The sequence below is a fragment of the Neopelma chrysocephalum genome, unplaced genomic scaffold (genome assembly GCF_003984885.1).
Source record: "Neopelma chrysocephalum unplaced genomic scaffold, ASM398488v2 Primary Assembly neopelma1_96517, whole genome shotgun sequence".
In the NCBI taxonomy this organism is placed as follows: Eukaryota; Metazoa; Chordata; class Aves; order Passeriformes; family Pipridae; genus Neopelma; species Neopelma chrysocephalum.
The window spans coordinates 276405-302976 of NW_020925163.1; the positions used below are offsets into that span (position 1 = coordinate 276405).

General features: G+C 43.4%; 1 protein-coding gene across 1 annotated transcript; it reads left to right on the forward strand.

The window, feature by feature from the left end:
* LOC113981383 (transcription factor BTF3-like) lies at window positions 1-23385 on the forward strand. The gene is made up of 5 exons (XM_027708736.1): window positions 1-69; window positions 7256-7369; window positions 7588-7786; window positions 21896-21955; window positions 23339-23385. The coding sequence occupies exons 1-5, from the start codon at window positions 1-3 to the stop codon at window positions 23383-23385; spliced, it is 489 nt and encodes a 162-aa protein (XP_027564537.1).
* Window positions 23386-26572: the final 3187 nt, after the last annotated feature.

A 26572-nucleotide genomic window follows, 5' to 3' on the forward strand; every position in this document is an offset into this window, starting at 1 on the left:
ATGAAAGAAACGATCATGAACCAAGAAAAGCTTGCCAAGCTCCAGGCCCAAGTGCGCATTGGTGGCAAGGTAGGAATTGTCTCCCATCCCTTCCCTCGGGAATGTGAGTCACTGTCCATATGTGGGGCCATGGATATGGGATCCTGAAAACTCGGGTGGGGAGCAACCCTAAGGACTCTTGGCTTGGCTGGACTGTCTTTGGGGGAAGCTGCACTGCTGTAAGGGTCTCTAGTCAGTTCAGTAGAAGCAGAATGTAGGAGGAGTTGAACCTGCAGCCTTTTCCGTTTGGATTTGTTATATTATAGCTGACTTGTAGCCTATATTCTTGTATAGACTATATTAAAAGGCCCTTGGGACAGGACAACCCTAGATGTATGTAAAAACCAGGGAACGAGATGTTGTAGAGCAGCACCGCAGAAAGGGACCTGGGGGGTCCTGGTCAGTGGCAAGTTGAATATGAGTCAGCAGTGCCCTGGCAGCCAGGAGGGCCAACCGTGTCCTGGGGTGCATCAGGGAAAACATCGCCAGCTGGTCAAAAGCGGTGATTGTTCTGCTCTGCTCTGCACTGGTGCAGCCTCACCTTGAATATTGTGTGCAGTTTTGGTCACCGCAATATAAGAAAGATATTAAGCTATTAGAGTGTGTCCAAACAAAGGCAATGAAGATGGTGAAGGGTCTAGAGGGGAAGCCATATGAGGAGTGGCTGAGGTCACTTGATTTGTTCAGCCTAGAGAAGGGGAGACCTCAGAACTTCCTCACGAGGGGAAGAGGAGGTGCAGACACAGATCTCTTCTCTGTGGTGACCAGTGACAGGACCCAAGGGAATGGCCTGAAGTTGTGTCAGGAGAGGTTTAGGTTAGATATTAAGAAAAGGTTCTTCCCCCAGAGGGTGGTTGGGCACTGGAACAGGCTCCCCAGGGCAGTGGTCACAGCACCAAGCCTGCCAGAGTTCAAGAAACATTTGGACAATGCTCTTGGCACATGGTGTGATTCTTGGGGTTATCCTGTGCAGGGCCAGGAGTTGGACTCGATGATCTTTGTGGGTCCCTTCCAACTCAGGATATTCTATGATTCTATGATTAGGATTTGAAGTAAGTAGATCTTACAGCACATGATCTTGGGTATAGTTTTCATAATAGAGTGCTATGTTCCAAATTCTTATCACAAATCTTTAAGATGCCCATGGCTGTTTTCTTGCTTTTTAGAACAAAACTGGAGTTTCTGTACTTGTCATACTCTTATCATTGTAGAATAACATGCTCAGAAGACCTTTTTAATTTATTATAACATCTGAATGTATGTAGCTTTGTGATTACTTATTACTGAAAATAAAAAAGTATGTTGAGTATAGTTGTATGCTAGTAAACATGTTAATTACAATTTCAGTTTTAATACAAGAATTTGTTAGTAAATTATTTTTTTTTTACACCTGAGGAAACATGCACACAATATTTTAGGATACAAGCTGTTCTAAAATAAGATAATGGGAGCAGTGGTAAGGGACTCTGGAGTGCAGGTAGTTTTCTCATCAATCCTGGTCAAAATGAAGGAATTTGAAAGGGTCAGTCGAATCTGGTGAATCAGCAAATGGTTACGGGACTGGTGCCACAGCCAGGGGTTTGACTACTTAGACCATGGGACTTGTCTTGAGAAACCTGGTCTGCTGGGGGCTGATAGGTCCATCTGTCAGAGAAGGGGAAGAGCGTCTTCAGTCATAGGCTTGCCAAGCTGGTGAAGAAGGCTTGAAACTAAAGTTGCCAAGAGGGGAAACTCAGTCCATCCCACTCCTACTAGTTAGATGCCAGGGCCAACGAGAGATGCCCAGAGCCTGGAGAGGGATCACAGGTCAACAGGAGAGCACCAAGGGAAGAGCAGCACCAAGGAATTCCAGCCACTCCAGTCAGTAAGTCAGCTTCATTGGGGGCCCAACTTAAATGCCTCTATGCAAGCACACGCAGCATGAGGAATAAACAGGACATGCAGGGCTATAACCTTATTGGCATCACAGAGACATGGTGGGAGGCTCCTATGACTGGAGTGTTGGAATGGATGGATATAGGCTCTTTAGGAAGGACAGGCAGGGGAGACGAGGTGTTGCACTCTGTCAGCGACCAGTTGGAGTGCATGGAGCTCCCCCTGGGGATGGATGAGGAGCTGACTGAGAGTTTATGGGTCAGGATTAAAGGGAGGGCAGGGACAAGTGATGTTATAGTGGGGGTCTGCTACAGGCCACATGACCAGGAAGACTGAGTGGATGAGGCCCTGTACAGACAGATAGAAGCGGCCTCACATTCAGAAGCCTCGGTCCTCATGGGAGAGTACAGCCACCCTGATATCTGTTGGAGGGACAAGACAGCAGAGCACAATCAATCCAGGAGGTTCCTGGAATGCATTGATGACAACTTCCTTCTCCAAATGATAGAGGAGCCAATGAGAAGGGATGCTGTGCTGGACCTTATTCTCACCAACAAGGAGGGGCTGGTGGGGAATGTGAAGTTCAAGGGCTGCCTGGGCTGCAGTAACCATGAAATGGTGGAGTTTGAGATCCTTAGGGCAGCGAGGAGTGCACGCAGCAAGCTCACTACCCTGGACTTCAGGAGAGCAGACTTTCACCTCTTCAGGGATCTGCTTGGTAGAGTAGCATGGCATGAAGCCCTGGAAGGAAGAGAGGCCCAAGAAAGTTGGTTGATATCCTCCAAACTCAGGAGCAATGCATTCCAACAAAGAGGAAGTCAGGCAAAAATGCTGGGAGGCCTGCATGGATGAACAAGGAGGTCCTGGACAAGCCCAAACACAAAAAGGAAGCCTACAGAGGGTGGAAACAAGGACAGGTAGCCTGGGAGGAATACATAGAGATTGTCTAAGCAGCCACAGATCAGGTTGGTAAAGCTAAAGCCCTGATAGAATTAAATCTGGCCAGGGATGTCAAGGGTAACAAGAAAATCTTCTATAGGTACATCAGTGATAAAAGGAAGACTAGGGAAAATGTGTGCCCTTTCTGGAAGGAAACGGAAGACCTGTTTGCCCAGGACATGGAGAAGGTTGAGGTACTCAATGACTTTTTTGCCTCAGTCTTCACCAGCAAGTGCTCCAGCCACACCACACGAGTTGTAGAAGGTGAATGCAAGGATTGGGAAAACGAAGAATTACCAGCTGTAGGAGAAGACCAGGTTTAAGACCATTTAAGGAACCTGAGGGTACACAAGTCCCTGGGGCTTGATGAGATGCATCCATGGATTCTGAGGGGCCTGGCAGAGAAAGTAGCTAAGCCACTATCCATCATATTTGAGCAGTTGTGACAGTCCAGTGAAGTTTCCACTGACTGGAAAAGGGGAAACATAACCCATGTTTTTGCAAAGGGAAATAAGGAAGACGTAAAGAATTTCAGGCCCACCAGTCTCACCTTGGTGCCCAGCAATATCATGGAACAGATCCTCCTGGTAACTATGCTAAGGCACATGGAAAATAAGGAGGTGATTGGTGACAGCCAACATGGCTTCACTAAAGGCAAATCATGCCTGACAAATTCGATGTCCTTCTACAATGGGGTTACAGTGTTGGTGGATGAGGGAAGAGTGACTGATATCATCTACCTGGACTTGTGCAAAGCATTTGACACTGTCCCGCATGACATCCTTGTCTCTAAACTGGAGAGGCATGGATTTGACAGATGGACCACTCAGTAGATAAGGAATCAGCTGGATGGTCATACTCAGAGTTGTGGTCAACAGCTCAACATCCAAGGGGACAGCAGTGATGAGTGGCATCCTCAGGGGTCTGGTATTGGGACCAGCACTGTTTAACATCTTTATTGGCAACATGGACAGTGGGATTGAGTGCACCCTTAGCAAGTTTGCCGACACCAAGCTGTGTGATGCAGTCAACATGCTGGAGGGAAGGCATGCCATCCAAAAGGACCTGGACAAAATTGACAAGTGGGCCCATGAGAACCCCATGAAGTTCAACAAGGCCAAGTGCAAGGTCCTGTGCCTGGGTCAGGGCAATCCCAAGCACAAGTACAGGCTGGGTGGAGAATGGATAGAGACTAGCCCTGGGGAGAAAGACTTGGGGGTGTTTGTGGACGAAAAGCTCAACATGAGCCGGCAATGTGCACTTGCAGCCCAGAAAGCCAACTGTGTCCTGGGCTGCATCAAAAGAAGTGTGACCAGTAGGTCGAGGGAGGTGATTCTGCCCCTCTGCTCCACTCTTGTGAGACCCCACCTGGAGTACTGCATCCAGCTCTTGGAGCCCCCAACATAAGAAGGAAATGAACCTGTTGGAGTGAGTCCAGAGGAGGCCACTAAGTTGATCACAAGGCTGGAGCACCTCTGCTATGGAGACAGACTGAGAGAGCTGAGGCTGTTCAGCCTGGAGAAGAGAAGGCTTCGGGAGACCTTAGAGCCCCTTCCAGTGCCTAAAGGGGCTCCAAGAGAGCTGGAGAGGGACTTTTTACAAAGGTACGGAGTGATTGGACAAGGTGCAACAGTTTTAAACTGAAAGAAGGTAGATTTAGGTTAGACATAAGAAACTTTTTACTCAGAGGGTGGTGAAGCACTGGCACAGGTTGCCCAGAGAATCTGTGGCTGCCCTATCCCTGGAAGTGTTCAAGGCCAGGTCGGATGGACCTTTGAGCAACCTGGTCTAGTGGAAGGTGTCCCTGCTCACAGCAGGGGTTTGAAACTAAATGATCTTTGAGGTCCCTTCCAACTCAAATCAGTCTGTGATTCTATTCAACAGAACTCGTTACAGTTTCCAATATCTTTTATTCCTGTGTTGAAGCTTTTTGCCTTTACATGGATAGTTAGGCAGCCTTAAATCAGGATTAATCAAGTAATTAATTGGCTTTGGGATTTTGTATATTCTTTGTATGGTTTACTAGTTAAGCAGAGAACTGCTGTATTATATTGATGATTATGTGCATGTTACCAGCATGTGTGCAATTGACTATAGAGGGTTTTAACCTTTATCACTGTACTGTTTTGGGTTTTTTTCTTCCTTGTGAGAAAAGGTTGCACATTGCCTCCACTGGAAGATTTTCATAACACTGCAAGCCTATAGATCTTAAAAACAAGATAAATATTATATTTAGGTGGAAGGCTATTGTAGTATTTCATTATGTAAAATTTGATGCTTTTGTGTAGGGTATCGATACAGCTAAATGTCATGTCGTTTCTTCCAAACCTTTTTCCTGGAGAAATCTAGAACTCTGTGTCTGTAGGGGAGCTTAACCTTTGCTTGTTTTGCTTTCTAAAAAGGAGTGGTCTAGAATATTATGTAGAAGTTTTTTTTTAAAGAATATATTTCATAAAATCATTTAGGTTTGAAAATACCTCTAAGATCATGTCCATAAAATATTTCGGGAAAATAAGTGTTCTTCAAATTTTGCACAAATGTGTAAGTCCATCAGATGGAGATGTGTTTTGGGTTTTGCGTTTTCTCATTTTCATTTGTTAATTATACTTTGATAGCTTTATGGTCTCTGACTCTTTATTGTCAAAATTTGACTACAACTTAAGAAGGATTGTCTAAGGAAAAATTAATGGGCTTCAGAAATTACTGAAAACTGCTCAGAAGTGTTTCCCCTGTGGTATTAGAGGCAAACTCTGACTTTTTCAGTATCAGAATCAGCTGTTCAGAGTTATTCTTATTTGACTGATATGAGAACCAAATATATGCAGGTAACCAGGGTGACCACCAAACCACAGAAGCAGGAACGCAGGCACTGTTACGCTTAGTCTATCCTAGCAGGTAGAAGGCCTGCTGTTTGCACCAATTTATCAAGGGCCTGTGCTGTGATCTCCTCTGTGCTTTGATCTCTCTCCCAACAGCTCAAGCATGTCCGTGAGAGTGCCTCCAAGTCTCTGTAAACACCTATGTTATCTCTACACAAAAATTCTACTTCTCAAAACAGACAGAGAATAAACAGCAGTAGGCATAATATATTGTTTCCCACACTGATATTCTTCAGTCCAGCTGCAAGGTCACTTTGAGCGAATCTATCATCCTCCTCGCCAAATCTTCCACTTTTAACCCTTTCCTCCCAACAACTGAGAAACAACATAGCCAAACTTCTACTCATGTCATGCACCAATTTTGGATTTTTAAAGCTGTTTTAATATGCCTCAGTCTTACGTTGTTCCAGTAACCTTTAAGCAATCTTGAAGCTCATTTCTTTAAACTCTGATGATGTTATGTAAGTTGCAACCTGAAAAGACAGTTGCAAACTGTGGCCAGAACTTCTGCTTTTCACAACTGTTTTATAACTTCTTGGAACAAAAATGTCAGAAGTAGAGCAACCATGAAAGTTTATCCTAATTCCAGGTAACTTGTTCCACCTAAACAGTTAACATTCACAGCTCTAGATAATCCCTAACATAAACCAGATGCAACTCTGTTTTGTCTTGACACTGTAAAGGATAAGGGATAGAAAAAAAAAAGAGACTGTTTGTATTTACTGGGATGATAGACTAAAATGTGTTGAGTGTTTTTCACTAGGAAGCTGATGGTTAGGGGCATTCCAGCAGAGTTTTTCCTGACCGTTGGAGACTTTTTTTTTTTATTTCCATTTACTACAATGGTATAAATCACTGGAGTGCAGACATGGCCTGTCACTAGACTGATCATCATTAGTATTGCTGTAGCAGTTACGCTTGCACACGCCTCCTGCTGTGCAGCACATACACTTTCAGGAAGTATGCTGCTCTGTCTGACAATGAATGTATAACCAGGTGAATTAAGAATTCAGTCACTTGGAACTTTAAAGATCAAAGATATTGTTAGGGGTTAGTCCTAGGAATGATGTCTGAATAGATCTTTCTGTAGAGGTTGATTTGTCACCAAATTAAGCTAGCAACTCTTTAGGCATACAGGACTGTAGAGCATGTCAGTCTTCAGGGGATGATCAGTTTTCAGTTTTATGCCTATGGTAACAGACAAGGATAAACTTGCAGTTTTTCTTTTCTAAGTAGGATGTTGCAGAATCCCCACGAGACTTGGAAAATAAAGCTTCTCTGGTGCATTGCTTCCTAAAATCTCTCACTTCTCACAAGCGTGCAAAGCTTGCTTTATTTATAGCAAGGGAAAGATTGCTGCAGTGCAGTTGAAGGGGTGGGGTTGTGTGTGCTGTAACACAGAAGTAGAAATTTGTTTACAAAGTTGATTTGTAGATGGCTGCAGAGTAGTTATATGGCCACGAGGATTAGAGTTTGCAAAGAACTAATTAAATATTAATTCATAACTTTTTTTTTTTGCAAAGGGTACTGCCCGCAGAAAGAAAAAGGTTGTCCACAGAACAGCTACAGCAGATGACAAGAAACTTCAGTTTTCTTTAAAGAAGCTGGGTGTCAACAATATATCTGGAATTGAAGAGGTAATTGCTTCAAAGGGAAAAATGCTTTTCTATATAGAAATATAAAATGTATTAAACTTAATTTCCTGATAATTAACATCTTAAACTTGCCTGTAAATTATCTATAGATGTTTAATTGAGCTTTAGGAACTTTAGCTAGTTTCCTGTTAAATTGAAAAATCATTCTAAACTGCTTGAAATACTGGGGGGGGGCTGGTGTGTTCTTTTTTTTCTTGCAGGTAAATATGTTTACCAACCAAGGAGCAGTCATTCACTTCAATAACCCTAAAGTTCAGGCATTCCTGGCTGCTAACACTTTCACTATCACTGGCCACGCTGAGACAAAGCAGCTGACAGAAATGCTTCCTAGCATCTTAAATCAGCTTGGAGCTGACAGTTTGACTAGCCTGAGGAGATTGGCAGCTCTACCCAAGCAACGTAAGTTAAAACTTAAATGCATTTCCTGCTGGCAGCTGACATGTGGCTTATTTGTATATAGCTGCAGTGAAATTCAGTGCACTCTTACTGTCTGCAAACATATTATAAAATGCTTCTAAAGAAATGAGACTCTTAAATCTTATTTATAGCTCAAATCCAACAGTGAATATAACAGAATAAAGCAGAGGCACCTGTCTCTTAGCATATCTTGCAGCTGGTCTAGGACTAGAAAGTTGTAGCCAGACTTGATTTCATGGTGTGGCTACCATATTTTGGCATACCTAGTTCGTTAAAGCTAGATAGAGTTACTCTGGGAGTTAGGTTTTAAAAAAAGGTATGTCTGTTTTGACACTTTCAATGGAAACATAAACAATAGGGAGAGGGACTTGAGGACAGATCTTGCTACCGCTTTGATCCCTCACAGGTGTGGTGAAGGTATTTCTTCTTGCATGGGCTTTTTGATAGCTAAGAGGAAATTATACAGTATTTGTAAGGAAATATATTATAATATCTGTGTGTGTATCTAGCTTATAATGACCATTAAGCTAGATACACCAACTTCATATTCTATCCTTAAATTGGTAAAAGAACCTGAACACTTGTTCTCCCTAAAACTATGTAAGAAAAGTAGAGGAGGGACTCAAGTGTATGTGGTGTTTGGAAAAGGTGCTGCTGCTACAGGGTAAGAATTGGGAGTGAAAGACATGCTTGTTGACACTGGGACCATTCTTCATGTCCTGCATGTAGGGTCTTCCTACTTCTTTTCTACTTCTTGTGGTAGTTATAAAGTTGATTGTTACATTTTTTCTTTCTGTGCTTTGCTGCCAGCAAAGATAGACTCTATTTCAATTCCTGAAGCTGATGATGCTTCTTGTCTGTCAACTTCCCACTGAAAAAAATTCTGCTAGAAGTAGCCTTCAGGAGGTGAACTGCTTTCCCAATGAAGCTCAGGTCCCTCCCTCCTAGTGTCAGCTGTGTGGCTTCCTAATGGTAGAAGTGGGGCTTGAAAGAAAGAAAACTTGAAGGATTTAAAATGAACCTTTTAAGATCTCTCTTCTTATAACAAGGGAGGAGCTATTTATCAGGGAGCGTATAATAGGACAAGGGGTAACAGTTTTAAACTGACAGAGGGCAAGTTTGGATTTGATATTAGGAAGAAATTCTTTACTCAGAGAGTGGTGAGGCACTGGCATGGGTTGCCCAGAGAAGCTGTGGCTGCCCCATCCCTGGAAGTGTCCAAGGCCAGGTTGGACAGGGCTTGGAGCAACCTGGTCTAGTGGAAGGTGTCACTGCCCATGGCAGGGGGGTGGAACGAGATGGTCTTTAAGGTCTCTTCCAACTCAAACTATTCTGTGTTTCTGTGATTCATGTTAATTCCTCCCTGTTGTTTTGGATGCCACCTGTTCCAGGGACAAATGCTTGTAACAGACGCCTCATATCAATGTGCCTGCCACTGTTCTGCTACAAGTGTTTGATATTTTTTCACTTCATCACATTTTTAGATGTGGAATAATACTTTTCCAAATAATAGCTTTGCTATAGTTATGACAAAGTTGTACTTGTGTCTGGGAAAGGGTGGGCTGTGTCTGACTTGACAAGCATGTTTGTCATGGCGCAAGTCATTGCTCTTGGGAAAGAGTGGAGAAACTTAAGTCATGCAACTCCTGTGGTTTGAATTAAGGCTAACGTAAGCACAACATAAATATCTCCTAGCTCTTTTATCTCTGAAGGCAGTTTTCCAAGGGATCCCACGCAATAGCGCTCTAAACAGCTGAAAGTTTGCCTCTGAGGTTTAGGGTCCTGACTACTGCTTTACCCATCCAGTACCCCTCAAAATTGAGAATTCTACCCAGGCATGATGGCTGTAGCCCAGGCTGCCTCCAATCTTGACCTCTCCAATAAGTTAGAAAGACTTTAGAATCATAGAATCATCAGTGTTGGAAGAGACCTTTAAGATCAAGTCCAACCGTCAACCCAGCACTACCACTGGTAATCACTAAACCATATCACCCAGTGCCAGATCCAGATGCCTCAAACACCCCCAGGGATGGTGACTCAACCACCTCCCTGGGCAACCTATTCCAATGCCTGACCACCCTAATAGTGAAAATTTTTTTTCTAATATCTAATCTGAATCTCTCCTGCCTCAGCTTAAGGCCATAAGTTCTTGTGCATTAGTGAGCAACAGGTCCAGCAGTGCCTCTCCTCTGGTTGGGCTCTCCATCACCTGTACTAGGAAGTTGTCCTCAAAGCCACTTTATTTGGTCTGGCTGACGTTGAGTTAACTTTCCCCATAGCAGCCCTGTGCTGTGTATCGGTAGCTAGAAAGGTGTTGATAACATACTAGTGCTTTTGCATCAAGGCTGTCTCTCCAACAATATCCCCCTTCACCCCCCCAAGGACAGTAGGTTGGTGGTGGGCAAATATCTTTGGAAGGGACATAGCCAGGACAGCTGACCCCAGCTGACCAAAGGGATATTAACATCTCCTCAGCAATAAAAGTTAAAAGAAAGGAGGAGGAAGGGGAGGAGGGCATTCATTATAAAGGTGTTTGTCTTCTGAAGCAACTGCTACACATACTGAAGCCCTTGTCCCATGAAGTGGTCAGACATCACATGTTGATGGGAAGTAGAGAATAAATCTTTTGTCTTCCTTTGTATCCGTGTGTGGCCTTTGCTTTTGCTTTATTAACCTGCCTTTATCTTGACCCATGAGTTTTGTTCTTATTTTCTCCCCTCTCTGGTCCTGCTGAAGAGGGGAGTGATAGAGCAGCTTGGTGGGTACCTGGTATCTGGCCAAGGTCAACTCACTACAGCACTCCACTAGTTTGCTGGACTGCTTGCAATTCACTGTGCCATTTTTCCAACAGATATCTGTGTGGTTGAAGTCCCCTATCAGGATCAGGGCATGTGAGCATAATGCTTCCTGCAGTTGAACCACAAAGTTTCCTTTCTTGGCTTGGTCTCTAATTTTCACTCAAGCTCTTAACCTGCATATTGCTGTTCTTCAAAGATAGCTTCATGCAATCAATCCTGGTTTTGGCATAGATGGCAACTCCCCCACCTCTCCTTCCTTGTCTGTACTTTCTGAATGGTTTAGCCATCAATTGCAACGCTCCAATCATGCGATTCATGCCACCAAGTTTCTGTGATAGCAGTCAGGTTGTGGTTTTCCATCTGGGCAGCTGCTTCCAGCTCGTCCTGTTTGTTTCTCATACTGCATACATTGGTATAGAGGCACTTTAGCTGGGCTATCAGCCACATCCCCTTTTTAGAGGAGTTCACCCTAATTCCCTTGAGGTGATTCACAGGTGTTTCCTGTTGCTTCCTAATGCCTTGGCAACCCTGGCTCTTTTCAAGTGCTTAGAACACTATGTCCTTCCCCCAGTAAATCTAGTTTAAAGCTCTGTTTATAAATCCAGACAGCTTATTGTCCAGGACACTCTTGCCCTGCTTGGTCACTTGATCCCTGTGAAAATTCATTTATTCCCCTTCTGTGGCTGCCTTACACCACTTAATGTTAGGCATCAGGAGATGGTGCAGTTCTTTCTGGTTTAGGGAAGTTTCAGAATAGTGTGAAACCATCATAGCTAGCTCATGCAGCCAGGGTTTGTCAGTAGTGTATGTTGACGATGGCATTTGGATAAACAATCCCCATGCACATCTGCAGCATTTCATGCTTCAGTAATTCTACTCAAGAGTGATGGTCTTGAAGATTTTGTGTATGTTTTTACTGTTGGTAGAAGCTGGAGTAGCCTACAGGTCCCAGGATTCACTGAGTCCTCTTCTTCCACCAGCATACAAGATTCAGACTTCCTTAGATATGACCTCATGCACATCTACACTGGTGTCTAGGCTGACCTCTGTCAGGAACTGTAGACTAGATAGATTATCATTCTGCTTTAGTGTGTCAACCTGCTCACATTTGTAGAATAGACCCTCTACTCATTATATTTGCTCCTCATATTTAGCATTTTAATTATTTGTACCTTTTAAATTAAGCACTGATTTGTTTCAAAACATGGAATGGCTTTTACCTTTTTTTTTTCAGTTATGTCCCACTTCTGTAGCTCTCTAGTCTCATTAGGAAATTTAGTATATTTGATAAAATATGTCAACAGGCTGTAAGTTGAATTCCAAGGGGGACTTGAGCCTTCAAAATATATCTATTAATGCACAAAAAATGCACCAGTATATTTTCTAGAAGGATGTGGATCTACTTGAAACCTTGTCATTTTATGTGAGCAGAAAAGCTTAACACTTTTAAACAAAAGCCTTTTTGGCAATGGCAATGTTAATGATAGACATCATACCACAGATGCAGAGTAGCTATGCAAGCTGCTTTTGTGGTGCATTTTTGGAAGCAACTGCTCTTTGAGCCCTTTAGGCTATAATGCTTAAGATAAGCTAGGTGTATCTTAATGGCAACAAATGCAGTTGCAGGGATTTATAGGGTTTAGCCAGAGCTTGCCCATTTTTCAACTGTTCTAGAAGCCTGGCTAAATGCTGGCACATCAAACTTGCCTGCAGATTGCTGTGGTGGGTTGACTTTGGCTGGCTGCCAGGTGCCTACCAAGCCACGCTCTCGATCCCGTTCATCAACAAGACAGGGGGAGAAGATACAATAAAAGACCTGTGGGTTGAGATAAGGACAGGGAGAGATCACTCACCAGTTATCATCATGGGCAAAACAGACTCGACTTGGGGAAATTAATTGAATGTATTACCAATCACATTGGAGTAGGATAATGATAAATAAGAACAAATCTTAAAACCCTTTCTCCCCACCCCTCCCTTCTTCCTGGGCTTAACTTCACTCCCAACTGTTCTACCTCCTACCCCTGAGTGGCATAGGGGAACGGGGAATGGGAGTTGTGGTCAGTTCTCAACGCTATGTCTCTACCACTCCTTTCTCCTCATTCTTCCCCTGCTCCAAAGTGGGTCCCTTTCCATGGGGTGCAGTCTTTCAGGAACAGGCTGCTTCAGCATGATTTCCCCACAGGGTCACAGGTCCTGCCAGCAAACCTGCTCCAGTGTGGAGTCCTCTCTCTGCAGGTCCTGCCAGGAACCTGCTCCAGCATGGGCTTTCCACAGGGTCACAGCCTCCCGTTGGCATCCACCTGCTTTGGCATGGGGTCCTCCACAGGCTGCAGGTGGATCTTTGCTCCACCATGGACCTCCATGGGTCACTGACAGTGGTGACCTTGTCCTTAAACCCTTTCTGAACAAAGTTTATGCATTCATTTATTTTGATTCTCTAGAAATCAGGGCACAGCAATTTCAGAAGTCTAGCATAAACCCATCTCTTTGCTTATGCTTTTCTTGAAAACTGAGAAGGATTCATTAGGATAAAATGGAGGTCATGGTCTAAGATGTCTCATACTCTCTAGGTAGTACACCTAAGAATAGTAGTAAAAGTAGTGGCACAGGCACCCAGGGACTTGAGATATCTATTCTTAGCATTATACTGCTTACAGATGCTCATTGGTCTGCTACAATGGACATCGTTAAGTCTCACTAGCACTGGCAAATATAATGGGAATAGTTAAGAAATTACTGAGTAGAAATGTGGACCAGGACATGTGGTTACCTCAACCACCAAAGTATAAAATTGTGTATCCAGTTCCACATTCCTCTGGCTTTGTCAGGGAAGAATAATATCTTTAAGTACTTCTAGTTATATGTGTCTACCTGCAGCTTCACAATTACACCTTAGTTTTTCTTGAAGGCCTAAGATCATAAGATCCCAAGATTTCCTTATAACTTGCTAATGTTGTAAAACATGTAAGCCTCAAGAACTGCTTGTAATCAATAAACCAAGCTGCTTTTGAGAAATGGGTAAAATCAGTCTCTGTGCTTTTAGCTGAAAATGATTACCACGTGTCACGAGAAAGGGGGTATTTGCCCAATCCTTAGAGAGGGGAGATTTTCACAACCTTTAGTGTTTTATTTGTCTGTCAGTGCCCCGGGGAAGCCAAAACCCTTATGTCTGACCAGTCTGTCAGCATCCCATAAGGGGACCCCTTCACTGAACAGATTCACCAGATCGGAGGGTGGTTCAGCTGCCCTTTTCAGGGGGGCTAAACCATTGGTTTGGATGATGTTAAGTACATTTGTGATCAATTCACGGTCTTTTTCATTAATTCCCTCCCACTGAGGTAATATGTTTGTTAAAAACCATTGATTAGTTCCCAAAGCCAAAAGGGAAGATTGTAGAGGGCATTACCTGGACTTCAGCAAAACCTTTGACACCGTCTCACACAGCATACTCCTGAAAAAGCTGGCAGCCCACGGCTTGGACAGGAGCACTCTGCTGGGTTAGGAACTGGCTGGAGGGCTGGGCCCAGAGAGTGGTGGGGAATGGTGCTGCATCCAGTTGGCATCCGGTCACTAGTGGTGTCCCCCAGGGATCAGTGTTGGGCCCAGTTCTATTTAATATCTTTACTGATGATTTAGATGAGGGGATCGAGTCCACCATCAGCAAATTTGCAGATGACACTAAGTTGGGGGGGAGTGTCGATCAGCTGGAAGGCAGGAGGGCTCTGCAGAGGGACCTGGACAGACTGGAGAGTTGGACTGATTCCAACGGGATGAGGTTCAACAAGGCCAAGTGCCGGGTCCTGCACTTTGGCCACAACAACCCCCTGCAGCGCTACAGGCTGGGGACAGAGTGGCTGGAGAGCAGCCAGGCAGAGAGGGACCTGGGAGTTTGGATTGACAGGAAGCTGAACATGAGCCAGCAGTGTGCCCAGGTGGCCAAGAAGGCCAATGGCATCCTGGCCTGGATCAGGAACAGTGTGGCCAACAGGTCCAGAGAAGTGATTCTTCCCCTGTACTCAGCGCTGGTGAGGCCACACCTGGAGTGCTGTGTCCAATTCTGGGCCCCTCATTTCAGGAAGGATACTGAGGTGCTGGTGCAGGTCCAAAGAAGAGCAACAAGGCTGGTGAAGGGACTTGAGCACAAGTCCTATGAGGAGAGGCTGAGGGAGCTGGGGTTGTTCAGCCCGGAGAAGAGGAGGCTCAGGGGAGACCTCATCACTCTACAACTACCTGAAAGGAGGTTGTAACCAGGTGGGGGTTGGTCTCTTCTCCCAGGCAACTATCAGCAAGACAAGAGGGCATGGTCTTAAGCTGTGCCGGGGGAGATTTGGGTTGGATATTAGGAAGAAATTCTTTACAGAGAGGGTAATCAGGCATTGGAATGGGCTGCCCAGGGAGGTGGTGGATTCTCCGTCCCTGGAGGTTTTTAAGATGAGACTGGATGTGGCACTTAGTGCCATGGTCTAGCAACCACAGCGGTAGTGGATCAAGGGTTGGACTTGATGATCTTGGAGGTCCCTTCCAACCCAACTGATTCTATGATTCTATGATTCTAGTTTATTTAGGTCGCTGGTAATTGTGACTAGTTTGTTCATTAATACTTCAGAGTCCTTGCTATTTAGAACTCCCAATCCTGTTCCCAGGATGCCAGTCACATCCTTCCTGGTTCGCCTGGAGGAAGAGAGGGTTAGTTTATTCAACCATGCTGTCCATCCTGCATAAGAGGTTTTCAGGAATGGTGAGCAAGCTGGTTGGATTGTAGAAACATTATTTTGCATCAACAGCTTAAGTTGTTTGAGGGACCATGTGGGGTTAACTAACATTTGTTGTTGACCTGTATTTTTATCTAAGGACCAGTATTATAGATGTGAGGAGACAGTTTGATAGGATGCTGAGTTGTTGGAGACTGAGGTGTTAAATATGTTTCTTCAACAAGTTTGAATTGAAGGCCCAAGCTCACTCAAGAGCTGGGGTCTGTCCAAAGGCACATTACAATCATTGGATGAGATATTTTAAAGGTGTGCCAGCACTCATACTTAAAAGAGCAGGTATGTTTGTTGTTTTTTAAGACTGTTGTCATGCACTTAGTGTTATTTTGAATTTGGCATCCTATCAAAATGATGTCTCCTTTAATTCCTTTTAGAGATGGAATGTATTGATTTTCACTCTTTTCTGTGATGGTCCACTCTTGCTTATAAAAGGTGATGTTGTTGTGCAGTGCTACTGCAGACAAATCTAGGTTAGACATAGGTATATTTAGAAATACATAAATACAACCTGTTGATTTGCCATCCTCAAACTTTAGGTTTCCAGATAATGATGCACAGCAGAAATAGTATTGCATCCAAAACTAATGTCAGTATTCCTTGTATGTATTCAAGGTTGGTGTGGGTTAATTCATCCATCCACATTGTATTAGGGAGGGTTCGGAACATACTGAAAACTGAAAACTATAACACCATTGAAAGCTCAACAGAAAAACAATATTTATTACAAAGAAGTGGCCGAAGTAAACGGGAACCCAACAGAAAGAGAAAACAATGAGGAAATACGACACCCTACTCACTCAGGTGTCATTTATGGGGGTATCTTACCAACTCTGAATGCCATAAAATCCTCTGCAGCAACTGTGTTTTTCGAAGGGTTAGCAGGCTCACATGTAGCAGGCGTCCTCGCTAAAGACAACTTGGTCCTTCATGTGGAGCACGCTCACCCAAAAAACGGGCTGTCTGCTTTTATACAATCAACTGATTACGTCTGCCTAGGCAGGTGTGGCCAGCACCACCCTGCCAGAGGTTCTCAGTCCCACCCCCTTGGTTATGCAAGTGCATCACTTCAGCGCATGCGTGAGTACTTTGGAATTTCCCTTCCACATGTGCAGTATGCTTCGGGGGTCTTTCCTAATTGAGTTGGGGGTCATTACTTCATCCTCTCCTCTTCGGTTTCTCCTTCGAATGTCCTTGGCAGACGATGAACCAATCACAGAACACCAATTAATACAGTTTATACAAGAAGCTCTCTCTCCAAGGACGAAGTTCCCATTTTATCAGTGAACTTGGCAGGGAAAGAACAAAACTTTTACAGGTGGCTGGGCCAAACACAGACCAAAAGTATCAACATCCCTGATACACACATGTAGTTCATTTGGTGTTCCTGTGGAACAGAAAAGAAAGGAAATATGCTCAGTTGAAAATGCAACCGGCAGAGTTAATTAAAAGAGGGGTTTGACATTCAAGCGGAATCTCAACTTCTACTTTACAAAGTGCTTGCCACATAGCTGTTGCAACTTCACCTACAATTTTTTGGGGGGGGGGGTCTCCTCCGATCAGAGGGAGTGAGACTGTTTTTAAGATTTTGGCAAGCACAACGTGTGCAGTTATGAGTGATTGCACTCCTTTCCGGGCAGGCATGAATTGTGCTTTATTGTGTTCCAGAAGTGAAAACCTTGGATGCAAAAGACATGCCTCTTCTATAAACCCATATCTTTTGGATTCAGGGCTGACATCCATGACTGGTATACTTTCTGAATTTGAGTTATCAGTTCCACAAAATTTAGAACATCAGGAGTTAAAAGCCCAATATTGGCATGCAGTCCCCTGCAACAAACTGTAAACCACAGCTGTCTGTTCAACTCTTTCTCCGACCAGACAGGAAAATTAGCAGAGTGTGAGCAAGTGATAATATCTCTCTTTTCTACCCCATCAATACCCAAGCACACGGCTTCTTGTATTGTAGCTGTTAGGTTTGCAATATTGGTCACTGCAGCTGTTAGTGGGGCTGTGGTGGCATTTAAGTGCTGGTAATCAAGAGTAAATATTGATTGTTTTTCCAAATTAGTATCAACTACAAAAGTGTTGCTTTGTTCTGCAGCAGGAATTTTTTGTATCAAGGAATGCAAGGTGCAGTGTGAAGTGACTGCACTACAGCCTTCCGATTTCTTTTGGGGCTGGAGTCTACATTTGAACCAAAAGACCACACATCACAATCTGGCAGATGCTAGGTTCGACCATTCAGAACATCAAAGCCCAAAATGTTTTCATCGTGATCTTTAATTGCAAAGTGAGTAGTCAACATCCACTGCTTGCTTAGAGGCCATAAATTAATCTTAGCAGCTTGGCAGATACTGCTTGCTTCCTTTACTCCAGTGATTTTAACACTTTGCTGTCTGAGTTGTAATCCCAGCTTCTCAGCATTTTGCTGTGTTAATATTAAATATTGTGGTCCCGTATCTATTAGAAATTTTATTAATTGCTGACAAGAACCAACTGGAATCCCAATGTACGTGTCATTATTATGTATGTGTTGATAGGATTCTTCTTGCTGGATTTTAATTTTGCTTGGCTTATTGCCATAATGCTTTTGCAAATCAACCACTTGAATCAGATTGAATTGTTTTTTGGGTCTGGTTCTCCTGTCCACCCCGAGTTTTTTTTAGTGGATTCAGTTTCATGCACAAAGGAATTTAGGGGGGTAAGGAATAATTTTCCTTTTGTTCATTATCATTAATGTTAGGGGATTCGGGAGCCTGTATAAACATAATTTCAACTTTAGAGTCTCCTAGTTTCTTACTCTCATCAGATTTAGAATTAGGGTTCTCTGTGGTTGCATCATAATCACAATCATAGTGTAACCTAAAGAGATCGCGGAGAAAAAAAACTCCAGACCAATTTAGTGTATAAGATAAAAAGAGTGGGTCGTGTAATCAGGCCCTCAGGCCCACAGGAATACACACGATGCGCACGCACCCAAAAAGTGGTTCTGTGATTTAATAATATGATCTGTCCAATCCCAGATTTATCCACCCCCCCGGTTCTGCCCAGTTCTGCCTCCTAACACGCCCCTTCAGGAACTGGGTCTGGGGGCATGTGGGACCCCTTCTTTCTCATCTTCATCTTCTTCACAGTATGTACAGTCCTCGGAGCTCCTCCAAAGTTCTGGGCTTGAAGGTTGCTTTTGTCTGTTGTGGTATCTTGTTGTCCAGGCCTAGGGTGCAATGTTCTTAAACAGAGGTGTTTTTCTACAATTCTACCTTGAAAACAAGACTAAATATGCTAAAGGAATTTAGAGGGGTTTGATATGAAATGGGGTAATAGGGTTGGGTATTTGTAAACTACTATGCTAAAGGGTAAGGGATTATACAGCTACATTAAAATCTACATTTACTACACAACTACTTCTAAAATCTACAAAAAGCTAAAAACATCCAAAAAGTTTTAAGGCATCAAATATCCCCTTTCCAAGTCTTGATGTCAGGATAAGACACTGATTTATGAAGCTCCCTGACTGAAGTGGGAGGCTGTTTTTCTAGCAGCAGTTTCTTTTCGTGGTCCACAGCAGCAAGCAGACTTTTAAGGTGGTCAACCTCAGTTTTAAGCAGCTCATTTTCAGCAACAATTTTACCAACTCGAGCTTCCAATTTTCTCCTGTTTCCCTCTCAAAGGCTAACGATGACTTCAACACCTCATATTCAGATTTCAAAACAGTGTACTCAACATCAGAAATCTGTTCAGAAGCAGGTGAATTTTTAGCTTCTTGTTGTGCACAAGGCACACAGGCTCTTAAAACTGCACAAATTGCACCTTTACCCTTTCCTTCCTTACATTTCTGCTCAGCCCGACATTGTTCAATGCATTCCACAACTTTAACTTTCCGAAACTTTTGAACCCACTCCTTCCCAGCCTGCGAAGGGGCTTATTTGTATTTTTGCGGCAGATTATCCATGACGACCCTGCTTTACTGCACCAATTTTAATGTCATGAGAAAGGGGGGAGTCTGCCTTAGGGGAGATTTTCTTGACCCCTAGTGTTTTATTTGTCTGTCAGTGCCCCAGGGAAGCCAAAACCCTTATGTCCGACCAGTCTGTCAGCGTCCCATAAGGGGGACTCTTCAGCAAACAAATTCACCCGATCAGAGCGTGGTTTGACTGCCCTTTTCAGGGGGGCTAACTGTCACTGTTGAGACGGACACGACACACAAGGAATTGTGCACACAAGCCAAAAGCCCAAAAAGCTTCCTTTATTGTTTTTTCCAGCCTTTTTATATCTTTCTTAAGAGTGTGTGTCCATACATAATTGGTTCACTCAAAGACAAACAGTTCATGATTGGATGACCTTTTCTTTGCTACATCTTCGATACTTCTATTTGCAGCTGTTTTTCTTCTCTTTCTCACACTTTCTTCCTAATGATGTTTTACTTGTTCCTTTGCCAGGCCACAGCTGTAGCTCAAGGTCAAAGCTGCCTACTACAGCTAACCACTGCCGGTAATTGCTAGCACCTTATAAAGGACTTACTCTAACAGTTTATGGAATAACACTCTTTATTAATACAAATTGTGACAAGTTAATAAGGTCTATAGGTCATCGGTGATAGTGTCTGACTGCAAAAACATATTTAAAGCAATGTACTAATAGTACAAACAAGCACAAGCTCTAGTGCTAATAACAGCATTTAGTGCGCATAGAATGAGTTTCTTACCCAGTAGATGTCCCTCTGGGGGGGAAGACGTTCAGCCTGTTGACTGATCCCAACAGTTTCAGTGGAGTCTTCCTCCAATTTCCCCCTATTCCCAACTTACTTTTATACTATCTCTTCAGGTTTAGGTGGAGCTTGAGTGACTCTAGTCATAAGTACTTAATTGGGTAGTCATCCTTGTCATCTATCTCCCTTGGTGGACAGACACTGTACAGTCGTTGAACTACAAAGTATCACCATGTTCCCCTCCCTGCAGGGATGTCTATGGAGGGAAGCCGTGGCGTCTCGACTCCACTCTTCTGTTGCATCTCCCATAGCAGGTGCTTATTATTGTTTAGGGAACCTTTGTGGGGCATTTTAGTGTGTTTCTGTGGCTAGGTTTTGGTAGTGGGGGGGGACTACAGGGGTGGCTTCTGTTAGAAGCTGCTAGAAGCTTCCCCTGTCTGGTGGAGCCAATGCCAGCCAGCTCCAGGACGGGCTTCCTGCCGCTGGCCAAGGCCAAACCAATTGGGAATGATAGTAACGCCTCTGTGATAACATATTTAAGAACAGAAGGTTGTTGCGCAGGTGAAAATTCCAGCCAGGGAGGAGCGGAGTGAGAACATGGGAACAACAATGTAGACACCAAGGTCAGTGTAGAAGGAGGGGGAGGAGGTGCTCCAGGTGCCGGAGCTGTGGCCCCTGCAGCCTGTGGTGAAGACCATGGTGGAGCAGCTGTCCCCCTGCAGCCCATGGAGGACCATCAGGGTGCAGAGACCCACGTGCAGCCCATGGAGGAGGCCATACTGGAGCAAATGGATATCTGAAGGAGGCTGTGATGCCGTGGGAGGCCCATGATGGAGCAGGGTCCTGCCGGGGACCTGCAGCTTGTGGAGAGAGGAGCCCACACTGGAGCAGGTTTTTCCCAGATAGGACTTGTGGCCCCTGTGGGGGACCCACGCTGGTACAGCTCATTCATGAAGGACTGCACCCCATGGAGAAGTGACCCATGTGGCAGCAGTTTCATGAAGAACTGTTGCCTGTGGGATGGACTCGTCAAAGAGGTTTGTGAAGGACTGTCTCCCATGGGAGGGACCCCATGGGAGCAGGGGAAGGACTCCTCTCCCTGATCAGCGGCAGAAACAACTGACTGTAACCCCCATTCCCCGTCCCCCTGCACCGCTGGGGGGGAGGAGGTGGAGTTTGGAAGGAAGGAGGGGTGGGGGGAAGGTGTTTTTAAGATTATTTTACTTCTCACTCTTTTGCTCTGATCCTGTTAGTAATAAATTCAATTAATATCCCCACTTTGAGTCTGTTTTGCCCATGATGGTGATCAGTAAGTGACCTCTCCCAACTCTTAACTCATGAATCCTTAGTTGGGGTTTTTTTTTCTCTCCTCTGTCCAGTTGCAGAGGGGAGTGACAGAGTGGCTTTAGTGGGTACCTGGCATCCAGCCAGGGTCAACCCACTACAGGCATGTTCACTGCATTCCATCCAGAGAACAGCAGCTGCATTTTATCCTGTAATTTTTAGTCTCCTCTAATTTTTAACCCTATCCATCATTCCATACCACTCAAGGCACTCTATATATCTAGAACCAAGATAGTGACTAGTAAACTGGTTTAGCATGAATCTTCTCATTTTTCTGCTGGTCTGTTTGAACATTATTAGTAACAAAGAGTTAGTTGTAGATTTTATTCAGCAGGGGAACTGGATAAAGCATTGCAGTTTAGCTCAGACTCTTTGATAATATTTTCAAAAAACACAAAGCAAAGCAGCTTTGTAATCAAGATGCTTATGGTGAGCTTGACTGATGCTTTTGAACTACTTGCTCTTGCAGCTGTGGATGGAAAAGCACCACTTGCTACTGGTGGTGATGATGATGATGATGAAGTTCCAGGTAAGAACAAGCATGCAGTGGAAGAAAAGTTAATTTTGCTGAGAGATATGTGCAGTATAAGATTGGGCCAAGGACGGTAAGAGTATTGACTAGTCACTCCTTTCAGTACCTGAAGGGGGGCTGAAAGAGAGCTGGAGAAGGACTTTTTACAAGAGCATGGAGTGACAGGATAAGGGGAAATGGCTTTGAACTGAAAGAGGGTAGATATACATTAGATATTAATTATTGTCCCTCTGTACTGGGCGCTGGTGAGGCCGCACCTTGAGTACTGTGTCCAGTTTTGGACCCCTCACTTCAAGAAAGACATTGAGGTGCCGGAGCGTGTCCAGAGAAGGGCAACAGAGCTGGGAAAGGTCTGGAAGAGTAAGTCCTATGAGGAGCAGCTGAAGGAGATGAGGTGACTCAACCTGGAGAAAAGGAGGCTCAGGGGAGACCTTGTCACTCTCTACAGCTACCTGAAAGGAGGTGAGGGTCGGCCTCTTCTCCCAGGCAACTAGTGACAGGACAAGAGGAAACGGCCTCAAGCTGTGCCAGGGGAGGTTCACGGTGAACATCAGGAAGAATTTCTTCACTGAAAGAGTGGTTAAGCATTGGAACAGGCTGCACAGGGAAGTGGTGGAGTCCCCGTCCCTGGAGGTGTTCAGGAAATGACTGGACATGGCACTTAGTGCTATGGTCTAGTTGACAAGGTGGTGTTCGGTCAAAGGTTGGACCCGATGACCTTGGAAGTCTTTTCCAACCTAAATGATTCTGTAATTCTTTGATTAGGAAGAAATTAGGGTAGTGAGGCACTGGCACAGGTTGCCTAGAGAAGCTGTGGCTGCCCCATCCCTGCAAGTGTTCAAGGTCAGGTTGGACTGGGCTTGGAGCAACCTGGTCTAGTGGAAGGGATCCCTGCCCACAGCAGGGGGTTGGAATGAGATGAGCTTTAAGGTCCCTTCCAACCCAGGACATTCTGAGATTCTATTATACAATATCTGTGGGCATTGTTTTCAGACACCATATGAGACTTAGATGGACCACTGGTTTGAGCTAGCATTTTTGTCCTGTTTAGGAATAATAGCTATGGCTAAGATAATTATTTAATATTCAGTAAGAAGAGTGCTAAGAAACTGCCTTTTCAGTATCACTTTGCCCTGTTGTGGGTATGGTAAAGTTAAATGCTCCTAGAATTGTGCTTTATAATGAACCATTTCAAACTTACTGGTTTGAACAAGAAGAATGAACCATGAAGCTCTTAGATGTTTGGTCTGTATTTTATATGCTGATTTTATTATTTTTTTTGCTATGTAACCACTCGATGTGAACTGGAACTTTTTTGGGGGGGGAATTTGCAAAGACAAAGTGGGTCAGACTTGAATTTTCACATTTTTCTTTTTCTAGATCTTGTTGAAAACTTTGATGAAACTTCAAAGAATGAGGCAAACTGAACTAAGTGACAGTTTCTGAATAAAATTAAAACTTGAAAAAGCTATATGAAGCTGCTTTTATTCAATTTTATTTTTATTTCCTGATGAGATGTCAAGATGTGTAATATTTGGAAACTCCTGAACCTGCAGCTCTGTTTCAGTTATTGCTTGTACACAGTATTGTTTTTGTGGCCTAGTTGAACAAGCCTATGCTTTGAAATAAGTCAGATTGCTAATGAATCTCATGAATCTCTGCCTAGACACAAATTTTGAGTAACTTGTATACAAGCAATGCCCCATCTTTAATGAACTTTGGCATACAATAAAAAATATAAAATGATCTTTCTGGTGTGGCTTTTTGTCAGAAAAGTAAGAAAAAAAATTGACCATTAACTATTAAGCAATGTTAAAAGGTCTTGCTTTTTTTCAGAGCATCCTCCTTTTTGCTCTGTTAGAAAACTGGCTTCTAGGAAAATTTTCAGTGCATAATGGAGCATTTAAGACTTATTTGGTGAATTCCCAGTGTTTGTGGGTCTGAGCACATACACTGTGTTCCTAACATACTTTGTAGTCTACTGAATTTAAGAAGTAGACCTGTATTCTAGAACTGCTTTATGGCTGTAGGGGGTTTATGTGGCAAGTATGGGGAGGCTGCAGGAGTGACTTCTGTGAGAAGACACCAGAAGCTTCCCTTATGTCCAACAGAGCCAATGCCAGCTGGCTCCAAGGAAGACCTGCTGCTGGCCAAGGCCAAGCCAATCAGTGATGGTGGTAGCACCTCTGGGATAACATTTTTAAGAAGGGAGCAGGAGAAAAGCTGGGCAACAACAGCCAGGAGAGAGGAGTGAGAATATGTGAAACAGCTCTGCAGACAGCAAGGTCAGTGAAGAAGGAGGGGGAGGAGGTGTTTCAGGTGCCAGAGCTGAGATTCCCCTGCAGCCCATGGTGAAGCAGGTTGTCCATCTGCAGCCCATGGAGGACCAGGTTGTCCATCTGCAGCCCATGGAGGACCATATGCCTGAAGCAAGTGCACTTGCCCAAAGGAGGCTGTGACCCTGGGAGAAGCCCGCACTGGAGCAGGCTCCTGGCAGGACCTGTGGAGAGAGAAACCTGTGCTGGAGCAGGTTTACTAGCAGGACCTGTGACCCTTTGATTAAATCCTGTCTGGATGGAAATGTGTAGATTTAAAGTTATGTTCCTTAAGAATTGCTTTAAAGACAGCATCTTAACTTCTTTTAATCAAATATTAACAATTCACCAACTGACCAGCCAGTTCCTGAGCAGCAGTCCCCCCACCAACCTCCCCCCTAGTTTTATTGCTGAGCACAATGCTATAGGGTCTGGAATATCCCTTTGGTCAGTTGGAGTCAACTCTCCCAGCTGTATCCCACACAATTTCTTGTGCACCTCCAGCCTACTCGCTGGTTTGTGACATCTGTGATTACATGCTGCACAGTCAATTTTGCAAAAATAATTTAGTTAATCAGAAAAATCAACTCGTTTGCTAACACTCTGAAATACGGTATACTTTTGTTGAACTTCAAGAGTAAAAATATTTTATTAACACTCCCATAAGAAATTACTCTGTAAGTGCTTTTGTCAAAATGCTCGGAGGGAAGCGACTTGGATTGCAGAATTTTCAAATTCCTCAGGTCCCATGGCATGCTGTGGCAAGAAAACACTGTGCTGCCTTCAGATCCATGGGTGTGGTTCAAAGGTAGCTCCTAGTATTTTTGTCTTCTCCCTGCCATCAGAGGCTAAAGAAATTGTTCACTCAAACAAAATCAGCAGTCTGACATTTCAGAACATTATGAACCCTGGATGAGGGGCCTTAAAATTTTTCTCTCTAAACAAAGAAATGTGTGACATGGGGTTGGGGTCTTTTAATTCTAGAACTTTTATATTGCGAAGTATTTATACCAAAAAAAATAAAACTCCTTTGTTGTGTTTCAGAGAAACACAAAGTTTGTGAAGTATGCTGTTAATATTTCATAATCATTGATTGTCTGTGCTCTCTTGATGCTGTTTTTTCCAGTGAATAAAGCTTTTTCTTTGCAGAGATTCCCCCCCACTCTTTCTCCCACCCCTGTGCTAGCTCTAAGTTTTCCCCAAGGTGCCTGAATCATAGCTTAAGAAGTACTGCAGGCTGATCCCTGTAGGGCACTCAAGAGCCAGGGAAAACTGCCATATTCATTGCTTTAGCAGCAAAAGGTTATGCTATAGAAAGAGCTTTTAATGCAAGAAACAGCTTCTGAAAAATAATCATCTTCACCTTTGTACTAATTTTTGTGGGATACATGGTGATGACTATTTGACAATTGCTTAATATTTTATAGCAAAAAGATGGAAGAAACTTTACATCTTGCTGTCCTAATCTATGTCCCTCTATTTTTCCATCTTCCCACATAATCTGAAAATGCATTTTCTAGTATACGTTTTCAGGTAATATAAAGGAAATGAATGGACTATTTGTTATGTATTAAACTCAATGCTGACTGAAGTTAAAGACAAAATATCAAGCAGATATTGAATGTTCATAATTTAGAATAAGTACTTTCATGTAACAAATAATACAGAAAAGGAAATTTTGTTCCTTATACATACTTATATAGCATGTTTTTGCATAGGATGTTTTAAAAATTAATCAGAAATGGCTCAGGTTATATTTTTTTAAGAAAACACAGTTTGCATTTTATATTTTCAACAAACATGGAAGCTGAACATTTGGTTTTACAAAGACCATTAGATCTTGGTATTTCCAGTATACAATTTTACAGGAATTACCATTTCATATTATTTTATTTTAAAATTACTTACACTAAGACATAGTTTTGCGGATTTTTTCCTAGATTTTGATTATGAAATTGTCGTCACGACAGAAACAATTTTTCTCTCTTCTTTCAAGGCATGTCACATTTACTGTTTCTTTCATCTCATTCAATCATACCTAAAAGCATGAGACAATAAAACTGAGGTAAACTCTACATAAAAACAGGAAGTGTCAAAGCCTAGGAGAGAGATAATAGGCACTTAAATGTAGCAAGGATTTCACCAACAACTGCAAGATCAGTTACTTTCTTTTCTTTTCCCCTTCAATGTGCCTTCCTTAAGGTTCATTCCATTTAAGACTTCAGCTTCCTGAAAGAAATGTATCTGCTGCTTGGCCCTCACATAAACCACCTTTCAGAGGTAATTCTGATCTGATTTA

Bases quoted from the DNA above. Each gene is read 5' to 3' on its own strand.
- LOC113981383 (XM_027708736.1), top strand. From the start codon at position 1: ATGAAAGAAACGATCATGAACCAAGAAAAGCTTGCCAAGCTCCAGGCC. The intron at 70-7,255 runs GTAGGAATTGTC...TTTTTTGCAAAG, and splicing joins AAGTGCGCATTGGTGGCAAG to GGTACTGCCCGCAGAAAGAA. The intron at 7,787-21,895 runs GTAAGTTAAAAC...TTGCTCTTGCAG, and splicing joins GGCAGCTCTACCCAAGCAAC to CTGTGGATGGAAAAGCACCA.